General features: G+C 35.4%; 1 protein-coding gene across 10 annotated transcripts in view; it reads left to right on the forward strand.

Moving 5' to 3' along the window:
* ARL15 (ADP ribosylation factor like GTPase 15) overlaps positions 1-16,189 on the forward strand; it is a 401,584-nt gene that overhangs the window by 158,639 nt on the left and 226,756 nt on the right. For 8 of the 10 annotated variants that reach the window (XM_001494370.6, XM_070246269.1, XM_070246270.1 and 5 more), the window contains one exon: positions 1,580-1,639. The exons of the other annotated variants lie outside the window; for them this stretch is intronic. In XM_001494370.6, coding sequence (XP_001494420.2) covers positions 1,580-1,639 — 60 coding nt within the window. The remainder of the gene's footprint in view (positions 1-1,579; positions 1,640-16,189) is intronic. 10 annotated transcript variants of the gene reach the window in all.

Here is a 16,189-nt window from a genome sequence, read left to right on the forward strand (position 1 = left end):
GTTTGGGAAGATTCTTAGAGAGCCAAATAAACATTTACCGTCTGTACAAAAAATTTCAACTGTTCACACTTCCATCCCAAGAACAAGGTACTTCTTATTCAATGGTAACATTTTTAGGTCCAAATAAGTACTTAGATTAGTAAATGGACACCCCGGCTGTCTGTCTTAGGAATTTATTCGGGCAGTGAGTAATATATTCAGAAGGTATGTACACCTGATGATTAAATCATCAATACAGCATCAGTGAAATATAATGCCAGCAATCATGTATTGTGTGCTTATTGGTACCAGGTACTATGATAAGCTTACTACATACATTATCCCATCCTTACAACAAACCCGTGAGGTAGGTCCTATAGTTCTCGTTTTACAGATGACAAAGCTGGTAGGTTGCCCACAGCCACAGAGTTATTGAAACCTAATTCTGTCTGACTCGAAAGTCACTTTTTAGCCATTACACTGTTAAATTACATATTTATTTCCTTTTTTATAAAATAAAGCAAAACCCTGTAAAAGAATTGTGCTTTTTCACGTCTTTCTTTATATCTTTTTACCTTTCCGAGCACTTATCGTACCTTGCTTCCAATGAAAAGTGTTTCTGTGTCTTCTCTTTAACTCTGTTGATAATTTCTTGAAAAAGGGACTGTGTTTAATTTATTTCATAAGTGCATATTAAGCAACGTTTAAGACCTTGACTTAATCAGATGCTCAGAAATGACTGAATAAATTAACTTGTAAAAATTAGTGGGACTTTTAATAGAAAAAGAAGTATTTGGTGAAACTTTCGAATGAAACAAAAGAATCTCTCTTCTGTTTAAGACTTCCAGATGCCAGTTCTCCCAAGAGTCATTGCTAGTTCCAGTTTCTTGTGGATTCTTTCAGAAATAATTATTGCATATATATTTGTGTGTGTGTCGGGGGGGGGTCTCTGCACACTCACGTATATTGCAACTGATATGCTTTTATCCTAAAACCTATGATAAAACTACACTCTGAATATATTTTTTATATTAGAAATCATTGATTGCATGTATTATAAAATGTTAGCCTATGCATAGATGGATAATTGTGATTGCACTTTTAAGAAAAATGTATATGTGGCATTAACCATGTCTGTAAAAGAAAACACTAAAATAAATACTAAGTAATTCTAATATAAGATGGTTCTAAGTTACCTTAATCTCGAGGGTTGCTGAGTTATAATGTGGGAGAAAATTAACTTCAGGAATTAGATGCAAACCTGGTAGGTTTAATATTTTCTTTGAAGTTTCTCTGTGCTTCCAAATGTGTTTGTTACAACTGATAAAAATTCACAAAGTCACATTATATATTTAATTAAAGAATAAGGCAATATTTTGAAGAAAAGGGTTATATTTTGCTATAATAGATAACTATGTTTTGAAAAATGATTGAGGATAATATTGGGTTATCAATTTATCTTGGAAATTATGTGTTGCTTGTGTAAATATGAGCTATGAAAAGTAACTCTTAATCTGCCCAGAAAAGAGGGTTTGAGCATCTTATGCATTTTTAAAAGTTAAGTTGCTAATTCTATTATGTTTCTGTTTTCTAATTTTAGGTTTTAGTATAAAAGCAGTGCCATTCCAGAATGCCATCTTGAATATAAAAGAACTTGGAGGTATAACATTTAAAATCATTTCTATGTCCAGCTTTAACTTTACTAATTCTGTGTTAATGGGTTACATGTAATTAAAACATAATTTACTATTCTAGTAGGTGATTCATTTTTACCCTTTCTCTTGATAATACGTTTCCTAGAAATGTTTCTTTCTCTTTCCATGTTTTAAAGGCTGTTGAAGAGTTCTAAGTTATAAACTTTGTTTTCTTTTATTTGAGTTAGAGAATTGTACTACTGGTGCCATTTCATACACTATATTCTTTGGTTTTACTTGCTCAAAAATTTATTCTTGAATGAAAAATATGAAGAGAATTTTAATATAATCATAGAGAAATAAGCTATACCTTACGCAGGGCAAAGAGCAGTGTTTCAGAATAGTTTGCATTTGTACTGCAGGTTTTACTGCATTAGATCTTTTTAGAATGTATTTGTTCCGATAATAAATCTTTGCCAATGGATTCTTTGCTGGTCAAGCACATTTATTGGATAGGCTGTACCCCAAACTATACATCACTCAGTCTTTCATTACACTCTCTGTCTGGGATTTTTTGGTTGTGTTCTATGTCAGTCAGGCTCTTAACCCATGTAAATAGGTTAACAAAGAAATCAGTCAATTCAGTGAACCTACTAAATTCTCTAATGGCACAGGAAAATGGTAAGTGCTCTGGAGTTCAGTATAATATTGGTGAGTTTAATGACTTAGAAGAAACTTCTCTTCCATCTCTTTAATCACTTTGTGATATCGACCTTACCCTGTTTTTTTTTTTTAAGCTCATTCTAACTGTGACCTATTTGTAACTTGATGAAATTGAAACACAAACTTTATGCCATTTTAATAGTGTTTGATGCCTTCTTATTTTTATCGCATAATGTGCTAGCGGTCTTTTCAGGTGTTTGTTATAGAGAACTGTATCTAACACAAATTTACTTCTGTTAGTCTGCTTTATAGCTCCCTTTGACTTTTATAGCATTAATATTAATCATTAATCATTAATATTAAAATTAATCAACCATGGTTGATAAATTCTGATTTTCCTTTAACACATTTGGTTTTGTCGTTTTGACTACAAAAATAAAACATGAAGCTTCTTGTAATAGAATAATTTTTCTATGTAAAAATTGTAAAAGACTATGTTCTTTTAGGTTGACTATGTTAATATTACTTTGTGGTTTCAGGTGACTCTCTGCTTCTTGGTGACCATAGTTAGAGTCAGAGAACATATTGTGAAAGTCCATGGAATCAAAATGTGTGGTTTGAAAATTCTATTGATTTTAAACATGGATGATACTTAGTAAGTATTTTATTACTAGACTAGACAAAACTTTTATTGAACATCCTCCAGGTGTAAGAAACTGTTGATTAATTGATAAGGCATTTAGTATAGATGTTTAGTTGGATGATGTAAATAGTGAATGTATGTGGACACTTAAAGTGAACACTTCAAGGGATTTTTATAGCCTTGACTTTGTACCATTGAGATTCAGTACAATAAAAGATCAAATTAGAGGATGGGGGGTATAGGGTGAGAATCCATCTGTTCCCAAGCAAGGTTTAATTTTACTGAAAAATTGTGCCCTGACAATTGCTGAAATGGAAATTACAATGGAGAGGATACCATAGGGTTTGGTGGTAATATTTTAGTTCACGCCTACTGTGTGATGAGGTTGAGACCTAGGTGAAAGATACAGCTTCCGGGACTGGGACAGGTACTTTAGTTCCAGGCTAATGATATGTGGTTTTTGGCATGTGGTATTCTACTCCCTCAATTTTAATAGTTCTGTTTTCAGTTGAGAGACAGTCTCAAGGAGAAGGCGATTTTCTAAGTGAAATCGAATTGTGCATCCTGTTTCGCATGCTCAGAGGCAAGCAAGGGAGGGAGTTCATCCCTTGATTCCTTTATTTAACACTAATTCACTAATTCCTTCATTTAACAAATAGTTTTTGAGGGCCTGCTCTGCCTAAAATAGGACTGGGCGCTAGGATATGTTTCACACAAGAATGCCTGAAAAGGAGGCTAACACATGTAAAGAGTGTAGCTTTTCTAGGATTTGGAGTCTATCTTACATACCAAGAAGCTCATTCCAATATAAGGCATATGGCATTTAGGGAGAATTATGATCTACTGAAATCAAGTTGTTTGGGAGCACGTTGCTTGGCGGAGAATTTCTAAGTTCAGGAGGAAAGAGTTGAGTGTTGGAGGATCAATGTGTGGAGATATGAAACCTTTATTCACCTGTAGAGGGTTGCTCAGAAGACAGGTTAATCAGAGTTCAGTTGAGTTGTCAATCCAGGGAAAAATTCTGAAATCAAAGGAGAAACTCAAGAAGATAGGTATAAAGATAATAGATATTGACAGCCACAACATGGTGGAAGTGTGGGATGCTCAGATTATTCTGCTTATCCTGGGCCATCAGGAGTAATTCAGGAGATCAGCATGGCCCTCCTTCTCCACTAACTCCTTCCGGTACCCATTTCAGATAGTTCTAAGGCTCTCCATCACACCACCTCTCAACCGTAAGTTAAATTTCTCACTTCTTCAAAATCAAAAGAGGCGTGAACTTATGATCCTTATCTAGTAAGAAGGAATGGTATGGAATGAAATAACAATGACCAATGGAGTTAAATTAAGTGAAAATCACTTTGGGAGATCTTAATAACAAACTTTATGTGTGTTAAAGTGATAGATGTCTCTCTGTGTGTGTATGTGTGTGTATATATATATAATTTACTTGTATAACATATATACATATATAATTCTATGTTCTTATCAATTTTATTTTTTATGAAGGTGTTTCCTACATCTTTCACCTAAAAATTCCTGTAATTCTCATTCACATCGATTTTTCGCACATGGTCTTTCCCTACCTTTCATGCAATCATTCTAGCACAATCAATTGTGTGTCAGGCGTGATTCTAGGAGCAGGGAATAAACAATACTTAAAACACATCCTCTGTATTCAAGGAACTCATGGTTCAGTGATGGAGACATTCATGTAAACAAATATTTGAAATTAATGAAATGTTTGAAAATAATGAAATTAAGGGGGAAAAATACATACAAGGTAAGGGATGACACAAAGGTAAACATAATGAGTCCAGCCTGATGGTATGACAGGCGAGTTCTGTTTTCACTATTTTGAGAATGACTTGTTCTCCTTAACTTACTCATCACACTCACCAGGCTGCCCTGATTATGTGAAATTGGAACTCTAAATTTTCTTCTATTTTTTCCCCCATTCCCATTTCTCTCCCCTCACACATTCTCATCTAATCTTTGCAACTTTGTGCCTAGAGAGTAGATGCTGTTATTATCTCATGAACAATGAGATACAAGACACCTAGACACAGAAGTATCGAGTGACTTGATGAAGGTTATTTGGAGAAGTGCTTGCACTATATACAGAACATTTTATCCAGTGGCTGGCACAAGAGATGTGCTCCCACGTGTTATCTGCTGTTGCTTTTATCGTTATTGTATGCACAATTTAGAGTCTTCTCATGTTGGTATGATTTTCATTAACACTGTATTGATAAAACATGAACGCCTTGTTCTCAGCTCAAAAACTTTTATAGGACTTAATCTCTAATTATCGCAGCCACTTTTGTCATTTATTTTGTATCTCTTACTCTGTTTATTTAGAGGCCTTTCAAGTCAAAATCTTGTTCAGTTATGGTTCTTACCCCAGTGCTGTAGTCATGCTTCCCTCCTCTGATTTCTTCAAGACTGCATTCTGAATCAGTCTCACCTCAACTTCCCAAACTATCTAGAATCTTCCACAAACATATCGTTTTCATGTTCTTTTATTCTTTCTAATTCATTGATTCAACAAATATTTGCTGAGTACGTATTCTGTGCCCAGGCTGGGTTCTAGAAAGTGGTGGTGCTTAGATTTCAGGACAAGCCCAGTGCCCTCACAGACTGGACATGAGGGGAGACTCTCGTTGTGTACTTAACTTCTCTCCTTGATTAAAGCCAAATATTACTTCTTATAGGCCTAGAACAAATTTCTAGGTTAATCCCTTCTGTTCTTGAAGGGACTTTTTAATACCATCCAGCGAGGCTGAGTATGAATTCTGAACCCTGCAAAGGACGTTCTGTAGTATTGCTTGGTGAGCTTTTTTTTCCTGCATACTCTTTGATTTGGAAAGTTTCTGCTGAAACTTATCTAAATCCTTTCTCTTTTAGTTTTAATTAATTACTTTTACTTTTAAGATACCTGGCAGGATCCTGCATAGACAGAAAGATAAATCTTTCAAAGAGTTTTCCTTCCTCCCAGTGACTTATTTCAAAGCCCAGCCATTCTCTGTGCTTCTAGGCAAGTCCACTTTCCTGTATCTCTGTTTTCTCAGCTGTAAAGTGTAGTAACAATAGCTTCTACATCATATAATTCTTGTGAGGACTAAATTAGTTAATGTAGGTCAGGTTGTTAGAGATTGCCTGGCCCATAGCTAACATTTTGGGAAGATTCATGTATTATAATTATACCGTTACTCTTTCACACCCCCCTAAAAACACCTCTCCGTAAAGGCTTTTTCCCAAGGTCTCTAAAAATAACACAAATCATGTATTGATAGCTTTTTCTCTTTGTGGTCATGCCTCTCTCCCTCACAGCCAAGGTGATCTTGCTCTCCGTTGTGTTATACCTGTTTAAACTGAAAACTTGCTGGGAAGGGCCCTCGCTGGAGCCTTGTGGCTAACTGCTTAGCAAATGTTTTGGCACAACACCTGCATCAACATTGAAGGTTCTTGTCCCTCCCTACCTTCTTGCCTTTCCTTCTCTTTTCGGGTTCCACCTGAAAAATGTCTTCTGTCTATCATAGTGCCTCTTAATTGCTTTCATTCTGTCTGACTTCTGTATTTGAACCACATTACTAAGGTAAGTGAAGCATCTGGCACTTAGCTGACTTGAAAGCCGTGGTCACACAGCAGTGACATCACAACTCTGATAATTTTTCATTTTAGAAATTTCCAGTTCTTGAGTCTACAAACAGATTTTTATGCAATCTTGGATATTTTTCTCTTGATTTTGAAATTTCGTTTGCAAATTGATAGAATCCAGAGAGGAAAATTTTACTTTTTAGCATGTTTGGATTGTTAGCATTTATTGATAAGAATCCAGACATCATAATATTCCCTTTTCTTTTCCTAACTGAATTCTGGAAGCATGATGGGTTTTGTCAAATGACTTGTTTTCCTCCTCTAATATTCTAATGAGTTATGTCTGAGTTTTTCCCCCACCCCCTATCCCAGCCACCATTCCCACTCAGTATACTTTTTGGCACTTTTCTCTTCCCATTTGACACTGGGAAAGGCAAAGAAAAGCTAAAAAGCAGTTTGCTGTCTTTTGTGCTTCAGTGTTCATCGCTGCTGCTTGTCAATCAAAAGGAAAGTTCATGAAGATTTTTGTTTGCGCTTAATTTTTTCCTCTAAAGAAAAGACAACTTTTCTTTTTCAGAAGGTGGTGAGAGTAGTGTGGACAGTGCAAATTGTGTTCATTTACCCATTTCCTTCAGCCCGTGCAATAGTGATTGAATGATTTTTGAGGATTGTCAGCTAAGCCATTTTTTTAAAGGTTGCTTCTTTCAGCAGCCAAGCTGTTATATGAAACAGATGTTGACTCTGTCCTGTTCCTTTGTGTGCCTGGAGGAAAACGCCTCCTCCTCCTAGTGAAAGGTGCTGTTTCTTTGTATCCTGCTAGTTATCTTCGGGTGCTGTTAATCTGTCCAGTTATTTGCATTTCTTAATTTCTCCAGAAACTGTACAGGGCACACTACTTGACAGGCAACCCAGGGGCCACTGTGGCCTGCTCCTTTTAATTTCTGCTTTTTGTACCCACGCCATTTGATGTCTTTCACTAAAATGAAGCTTTCTTCCTTCAGAATCTTTTATGAAAACTTATTTCAGAGGGAAGGCTAACTCTTTAATTTTTATCTGATACGTTCTCACAGTCCTAAGTATATTATGATTATTCCCTCCATATCCTCACTATTACCTCCTATTAAAAAATTCACTGTACTCACTGGCTCTGAGAGTCACACTATACAACAAAGACGGAGGAGGAATCAAGACGATATAAACCAGTAAATTAGTTGTATATTGGAAAAAGCAACAGTATAGGCAGACAGGCTTGAAGAGGTTATTATGGCCACATTGCTTTAAGGGGACAGTGGAGTTGCCTAGATTTGTTGCGAGTATAGGAGAGAGCAGCTTGTCATTTGAGAACTGTTTTAGACATCTCCAAACATGAGTTTCTGTGGGAGAGGTGGCAAGAAAACATGACCCTGGCTGGCAAAGGAAAGTGACAGTACAGAGCGGGGGCCCAAGTAAGGCCATGTCCAGAGAATACCTTGTGACTGTGCCATGAGCTCAATTACTGTCAGCTACACACAAGCAAACATGCATTTTCTGCATCTGTTGTATATTTATAGGGAAAAAATGTGATTCAGCAAGTAGAGTGTCCCTCTCTGCATTTGAACTTCTTGTTGTTGTTTTCTTATCTGTAAAATGTAAGTTTTAATAAATCATCACTATTTATTTCCTAAGGGATTGGGCTGGAAAAGAAAAGTTAAATTGCCTAAGGATCCTCAAGAGAGATGCTTTAAGAATAAATGGTGATATTTCCACTAATTCTCTTTTTATAGTTGTGGATCCAGTGTGATATGTAATATTGAGTGATAGAAACTTCTTGATATAGAATTGTTTCCTTATCTAGGAAAAGAACCAGGACTTTCTGGAATGGGAACAGCCAGTTAACTCCTGGCTCTCTGAGCTGTGTACTTTCTCACTTAAGCTTAGGCTATACTAGGGGAAATGATATTGGTATAAAGCCAAGTCACTTGGATGTGAGTTAAAAGGCCACAGCTATCTGAATTGGTTGAACAGGATCCCAGGGTGGTGGTGTTCAAGCGTTTTTTACACTTGCTAAGGGAAAACTGAGCCAAACAGTCAGCAGAGCCAAATAAATGTATCTAGGGGCCCAGAAGTCTGTTACTGGCTGATGTAGACCTGACCTTAATTTTTGTTTTCTTCTGGAGAAGTGCCCTAGGAAATTTTTTTAAATCTGTCTTCTCAGTGATAGTTTAGTATAGCACATAACAATCTGCTTCTTCTAAGACTATGTATACATATAGAATGTTCTAGAAACTAGTTTCCTGGCCTTTTGACCCTGCCTTGGCAATAGGGATCTCATTTGCCTCTGAGGTTGCTGCCTCACCACTGTTTCCTTTTTAGGGGCAATCGGGTCATTTCATATCTTCCAATTCTACCAAACTTCCTCACAGAACATTTGTGTTGGTTTCTTAGCTTAACTTCTTATCCCTCACAAGGGAATAGGTATTTCTGTTTTTCCCAGGGGTTGCCATAATAGCAACTAATTTTCATTGTGTATTTGGTTTCAGTATGGTATTGCAGCAACAGCATTGGAAGTCAAGAGATCAGTATTTTTCTCTGGCAAAACAAGCCATGGGACATTGGGCAAGGCACTTAACTTTTCCAAGGTTGCTTTCTTTTCTAACAGCTGAGGATGCTGATAAGTGTTCTCCTGTTTGGTATAATGTAACTAGTTTATTTTTTATCTTGAAATTCATAGTATCTACTTTGCTTTGGCCCCAAGGAACCATAGAGCCCTAAAAACCATGCAGGATTATAATGCATTATTTTCTCTAGTTTCCTTTAGTCCAGACTTCCTCAATTGTTTATTTTTACTTTTTTGTACGGTAGACATTTAGATAAATCTCAAAGTTTTCTTCTGCGTGTGTAGTGTGAGGCAGGCTAGACATACATAAAATAACGAAAAACTAATACTAACTTAACAAAGCTGCTATCACTGTGCTGTTTACTTTGAGAAGCATTACGGTCTGGTGTGGGATTGCATACAACAGGATTGAGTACGAGGTGCAATTAGGATCACATAGAAAGGACAAAGGAGACATCACAGAAGAAAAGACAGTCTAGGAAAAGGAACAGATCGACAAAAGTCATGGAGGAAACAGTGGGCTTGGTGACCTTCCACTCTCTTGGGAGGTGACAGTGAGAGGTGACGTCAGTCTTGTCCTATCTGTAAACTTTGAGCTGAACAAAATAGAACTGGTTAGGTTTGTTTTGAGGTGTCACAAATTTGTTGCTTTTAATTTCTTAAGGTCCAAAGTATTGTCAAAAGGCTCTGTTGAAGATGATTGATTATTTTGATTTTGAAATTCACTGATGCTTATGGCATCATTGCAAGAGGTAATAATGTGAAGAATTTGTCATATAAAGTTAATTATCATTTTTTAATACTAGTATGTTAAGCTCTTCTGATTAAAAATTGAAGGTCTATTTTTTTAAATGTGTCTATTCTCCTTCCCTTGCCAAAATGTCATGAAATGACAAAAATATCAGAAAACAAAAAATAATAAATTAAATCCATAACAAAGATAGATTTAAATCTATAACAAAGAAAGGAAAGCAAGACAAAGCTTGAAGTACAGACAATGGAAACATGAAATAGAAGGGGAATTCATCAGGATTATTTATCAGAGAGCTTCTCAGAGTTATTAATTAGGGCTTTACATTTGGAGCTGTGCCTTTATTTTTCTTCTCTCCTTGTGTTAAGTAGGGGTAGCAGCTGTGTTTACTCACAAACTAAATCTTTGAATGTGGGTGCTAGACGCAGAGAGGTAAGGCAATGCCCCAGTAATGTACTGACTGCCAGGTGGGTTCGAAAGCCCACACACACAGGAGATAAGCCACTTGTCTGTCCCTATTAATCACTGGAGATAGGCAATGGTAAACAAAAGAACTGGCAAACACAGATTCTCAAACAAAAGATAAGCATATAATCATGACACGCCATAATATGAGGAAAATCAACACCATGAAAGAAAGACACCCAATCAGAAGTCAGAAGAAAAAATATCCAAGGACCTAGAGGTAATAGGATGATCAGAAGAAGACATTTATAGACATGTAGGAAGGTTTGATATTCATGAAAAAGAATCTAACACAGACCTTGGGAAATTAAAATTTTACTAAATTTCAAATGAAAATGTCAGTTGACACAACTCAGATGTAAATTAGTGAAGCTAAGGATCAAGCTAGGGAATTTTCTCAGAGTGCCTTGCAAAAGGAATACTTTTGAAATGTGAGAGAAAATTTAAGAGACATAGGGAATAGTTACAGAAGTCCCAACATCCCTCTAAGACGAACTCTGAAAGGAGAATAAAAAGAAACCAGAAAGAATAAAATAGTCAAAGAAATAATAGAAAAAGAGCTTTAAATATGAAAAAAAAGAATATTCAGATTTAATGAGCCCTCTGAGTACCAAGAAAAAAATCCTATACTTAGACATATTTTGAAGAAAAACAAACCATTAATTATAATCACAGAAACATACACAAGAAATAGCATTATTTCTGATTTCAACATGGAAGATCGCAGAGTCAGGTAAAGAGAAAGAAGCGTGAAAGCATATTCTTTTTCTTATGTAAAGTATAGATTGTAAAAAAAAAAAAAAAAAATTGAGATTTCAATATGTATCTTTAAAAATTAGGGGTAAAATTCCAAAAAGTTGAAGACAAAACACTTCCTAACACATTTTACAAGGTCCATGTCACCCTAATCCCAAAGCTGGACAAGGACAACACAAAAAAGGAAAATTAAAGGCCAATATCGCTGATGAACATAGATGCAAAACTCCTCAATGAAACACTGGCAAACCAAATGTAGCAGTGCATTAAAAGGATCATGCACCATGATCAAGCAGGATCTATAACCAGGAGGCAGGGATGGTTCAACATCTGCAAATCAATCAATGTGATATACCACATTAACAAAATGAGGAATAAAAACCACATGATTATCTCAACAGATGCAGAGAAAGCATTTAACAAGATCCAACATCCATTTATGATAAAAACCTAGCATAAAATGGGTACAGAAGGAAAGTATCTCAACATAATAAAGGCCATATGACATACCCACAGCCAACATACTCAATGGTCAAAAACTGAAAGCCATCCTTTTTTATTTTTTTTTTTATTTTTTTTTATTAATGTTATGATAGATTACAAGCTTGTGAGATTTCAGTTGTACATTTTTGTTAGTCATGTTGTGGGTACACCACTTCCCCCTCCGAACCCTCCACCCACCCCCCCTTTTCCCTGGTAACCACCGATCAGATCTCCTTCTCAATATACTAATTTCCACCTATGAGTGGAGTCATATAGAGATCGTCTTTCTCTGACTGACTTATTTCGCTTAACATAATGCCCTCGAGGTCCATCCACGTTGTTGTGAATGGGCCAATTTCGTCTTTTTTTATGGCTGAGTAGTATTCCATTGTGTATATATACCACATCTTCTTTATCCAGTCATCAGTTTCTGGGCATGTAGTGAAAGCCATCCTTTTGATAACAGGAATAAGATAAGGGTCTCCACTCTCATTCAACATAGTACTGGAGGTTTTGGCCAAAGCAATTAGGTAAGAGAAAGAAAGAAAAGGTATCTAACCAGGCAGTGAAGAAGTGAAACTCTCACTGTTTGCAGACAACCTGATTTCATATATAGAAAACCCTAAAGAATCCATTGCAAAACTATTAGAAATAATCAACAACTATAGCAAAGTTGCAGGGTACAAAATCAACTTACAAAAAGTTGCATTTCTGCACTCTAATAACAAACTAACAGAAAGAGAACTCAAGAGTACAATCCCATTTACAATCACAACAAAAAGAATAAAATATCTAGGAATAGATTTAACCAAGGAGGTGAAAGACCTATACAGTGAAAACTATAAGACATTATTGAAAGAAATTGAGGATGACATGAAGAATTGAAAGATACTCTATGAACATGGATTAGAATAATAAATATAGTTAAGATGTCCATACTACCTAAAGCAATCTACAGATTCAATGCAATCCCAATGACATTCTTCATGGAAATAGAACAAAGAATCCTAAAATTCATATGGGACAACAAAAGACCCTGAATAGCTAAAACAATCTTGAGAAAAAAAAACAAAGCTGGAGGCACCACAATCCCTGACTTCAAAATATACTACAAAGCTATAGTAATCAAAACAGCATAGTACTGATACCAAAACAGACGCACAGATCAATGAAACAGAATTGAAAGCCCAGAAGTAAAACCACACATCTACAGACAGCTAATCTTGAACAAAGGAGCTAAGAACATGCAATGGAGAAAGAAAATTCTCTTCAATAAATGGTGTTGGGAAAACTGGACAGCCACATGCAAAAGAATGAAAGTGGACCATTATCTTTTGCCATACACAAAAATTAACTCAAAATGGATTAAAGACTTGAAGGCAAGACATGCAACCATAAAACTCCTAGAAGAAAATATAGGCAGTACACTCTTTGACATCCATCTTAGAAGGATCTTTCTGAATACCATGTCTACTTGGACAACAGAAACAAAAGAAAAATAAACAAATGGGACTTCATCAGACTAAAGAGCTTCTGCAAGGCAAGGGAAACCAGGAACAAAATGAAAAGACAACCCACCAACTGGGAGAAAATATTTGCAAATCATATATCTGACAAGGGGTTAATCTCCAAAATATATAAAGAGCTCACACAACTCAACAGCAAAAATGCAAATAACCCGATCAAAAAATGGGTAGAGGATCTGAACAGACATTTTTCCAAAGAAGATATACAGATGGCCAACAGGCACATGAAAAGATGTTCAACATCACTAATGATCAGGGAAATGCAAATCAAAACTACTCTAAGATATCATGTTACACACATTAGAATCTCTATAATCACCAAGACAAAAAATAACAAATGTTGGAGAGGATGTGGAGAAAAGGGAACCCCCCCATACCCTGCTGGTGGGAATGCAAACTGGTATAGCCACAATGGAAAACAGTATGGAGATTTCTCAGAATATTAAAAATACAAGTACTGTATGACCCAGCTATCCCACTACTGGGTATTTATCCAAAGAACTTGAAATCAACAATTCAAAGAGACTTATGCACCCATGTGTTCATTGTAGCATTATTCACAATAGCCAAGACGTGGAAGCAACCCAAGTGCCCATCAACTGATGATTGGATAAAGAAGATGTGGTATATATATATACAATGGAATATTACTTAGCTTTAAAAAAAAGACAAATCGTCCCATTTGCAACATGGGTGGACCTTAAGGGTATTACGTTAAGCAAAATAAGCCATACAGAGAAAGACAAACACCATATGATTTCACTCATATGTGGTTAAACTAACACACGAACAGAGAGAACAGGTTGTGGTTACTGGAGGGGCAGGGGGTTGGGGGATGGACATAAGGAGTAAAGGGGCACATTTTTATGGTGACTGACTAATAATGTACAACTGAAGTTTCACAGTGTTATAAAATAAAATAAAAAGGGTAAATACTGGAACAATAAAAGTAAGATGATCTATATACATATGTTTTTTATTCTGTTTTATTTGTTGTGAGGAAGATTTGCCCTGAGCTAGCATCCATTGCCAATCCTCCTGTTTTTTTGCTTGAGGACGCTTAGCTGTGAGCTAACAGCTGTGCCAGTCTTCCTCTACTTTGTATGTGGGATGCCACCACAGCATGGCTGATGAGTGACGTAGGTCCACACCTGGGATCCAAACCATGAACCCCAGGCTGCTAAAGTGGAGAACATGTAACTTTAACTACTTGGCCACAGGGCCAGCTCCTATAAGCATGTATTTTAAATGTCTGAAAGGTTACGTATTCAGCTAATAAATTATCTTAGAGAATGGAGTGAGAGTTTACTGGGATCAAATAGAATTTTTGCTTTTTCTGTATTGTGTGAATTTTTCTCATAACTTTTTAAAAATGAAATTTATGAAAGAAAATATGCTATAAAGATCGAAAGCAAAGGATATTTGAAAAATTCAGCAAAATGCAAGAATGGAAAAAAATAAAATAAACAAAAAGTTATGATAAATAGAAAACATCTATATATACTGTAGTAATCACAATAAATGTAAATAGATTAAATTCTTTTATAATATGGGTGGCATGAAAACAATGATTATAACATATTCAGCCAAGGTGACAAGAAACTCTTCTACAACAAAAAGTTGCAGTAAGGTAAAAATAAAGGGATAGAAAAGATACCCTAAAAAAGACCATTGAGAAGAATGTACTAGGAGTAATTGTAATATCAGATGAAATGAAATTCAAAGCAAAAAACATTAACTAGAATAATGAGATTTTGTTTTGATATACTAAGATAGCTGAGTGATCATGAACTTTTACATGTTTAACTACATAATTCTGAACTATATAAAGCATAAACTAAGAAAAATGTAAGAAAAGGTAAACAGATCCATAACCAGTAGAAGTTAACCATATTTTCTTCATAAGACAACAGGTGAAATTAAAAAAAACATGTATAAAGGATTTAAATAGCCAATTAACAAAGTTGATCTAATTGATAATTATATCATTTTACTCTCAAATAGAAAATACATGTTCTTTTGAAATGCACATAAAATTTTACACACATGACTATGTATAATGTGTTTTCTGACTAAAATCCAATAAAATTAGAAATTAATAGCAAATAGAGAAAACTGACACAAGAACAAGATTTAAAAGTACTCTAACCTTATAACATGTACCAAAATTAAATCAAAATGGATCCTAGACCTAAATATAAAACCTAAAATTAGAAAACTTCTAGGAGAAAATCTTTGTCATCTTGGGTTAGGCAAAGATTTCTTAGATAAGACACCAAAAGCATGATCCGTAAAAAGAAAATTGGTAAGTGGGATTTCATAATACTTAATGCCTTCTGCTTTTTGAAAGATACTGTTAGAGAGTGAAAAGACAATCCAGAGGTGAGGTAAACATTATTTAGAAATCATATATCTGATAAGGAACTTGTATCCAGATATGTAAAGAACACTCAGAATTCAATAATAAGGGAAAAAAACCTTAAAAAATGGGCCAAAAATTTGGACAGATGCTTCATCAAACAAGATACAAAGAAGGTAAATAAGCACATGCAAAGGTGCTCAACATCAGTAGTCTTTAGGGAAATACAAATTAAAAGCACCACACACATATTAGAATGTCTAAAATTAAAAAGCCTGAATAGATTATGCGTTGGCAAGGGAGTAGAAGAAGTGGAACACTCCACTGCTGGTAGAAATGTAAAGTAGTACAACCACTTTGGAAAACAGTTTGTCAGTCACTTAAGGTAAATGCAAATCAAGGTTATAATCAAGCCATTCCACTCTTAGGAGAGATGAAAACTTACATTTACACAAAATCCTGTACACAAACGTTCATAGCAACTTTTTTCTGTGATAGGATGAAAGTGGAAACAACCCAAGTGTCATCAGCTGGTGAATGGATAAACGCATTGTGCTGTATATCCATACAGTGAAATAGTATTCAACAATAAAAAAGAATGACCTATTGGTACATGCCACAACGTGAATGAATCTGAATTATGCCTTGTGAAAGATGCCAGACAAAATGGAGCACATAAAGTAGAATTCCCATGTAGGTGTAAATTTATATCCCATTTATGTAAAGTTCTAGAA

This window comes from Equus caballus, chromosome 21, assembly GCF_041296265.1.
Source record: "Equus caballus isolate H_3958 breed thoroughbred chromosome 21, TB-T2T, whole genome shotgun sequence".
NCBI lineage: Eukaryota > Metazoa > Chordata > Mammalia > Perissodactyla > Equidae > Equus > Equus caballus.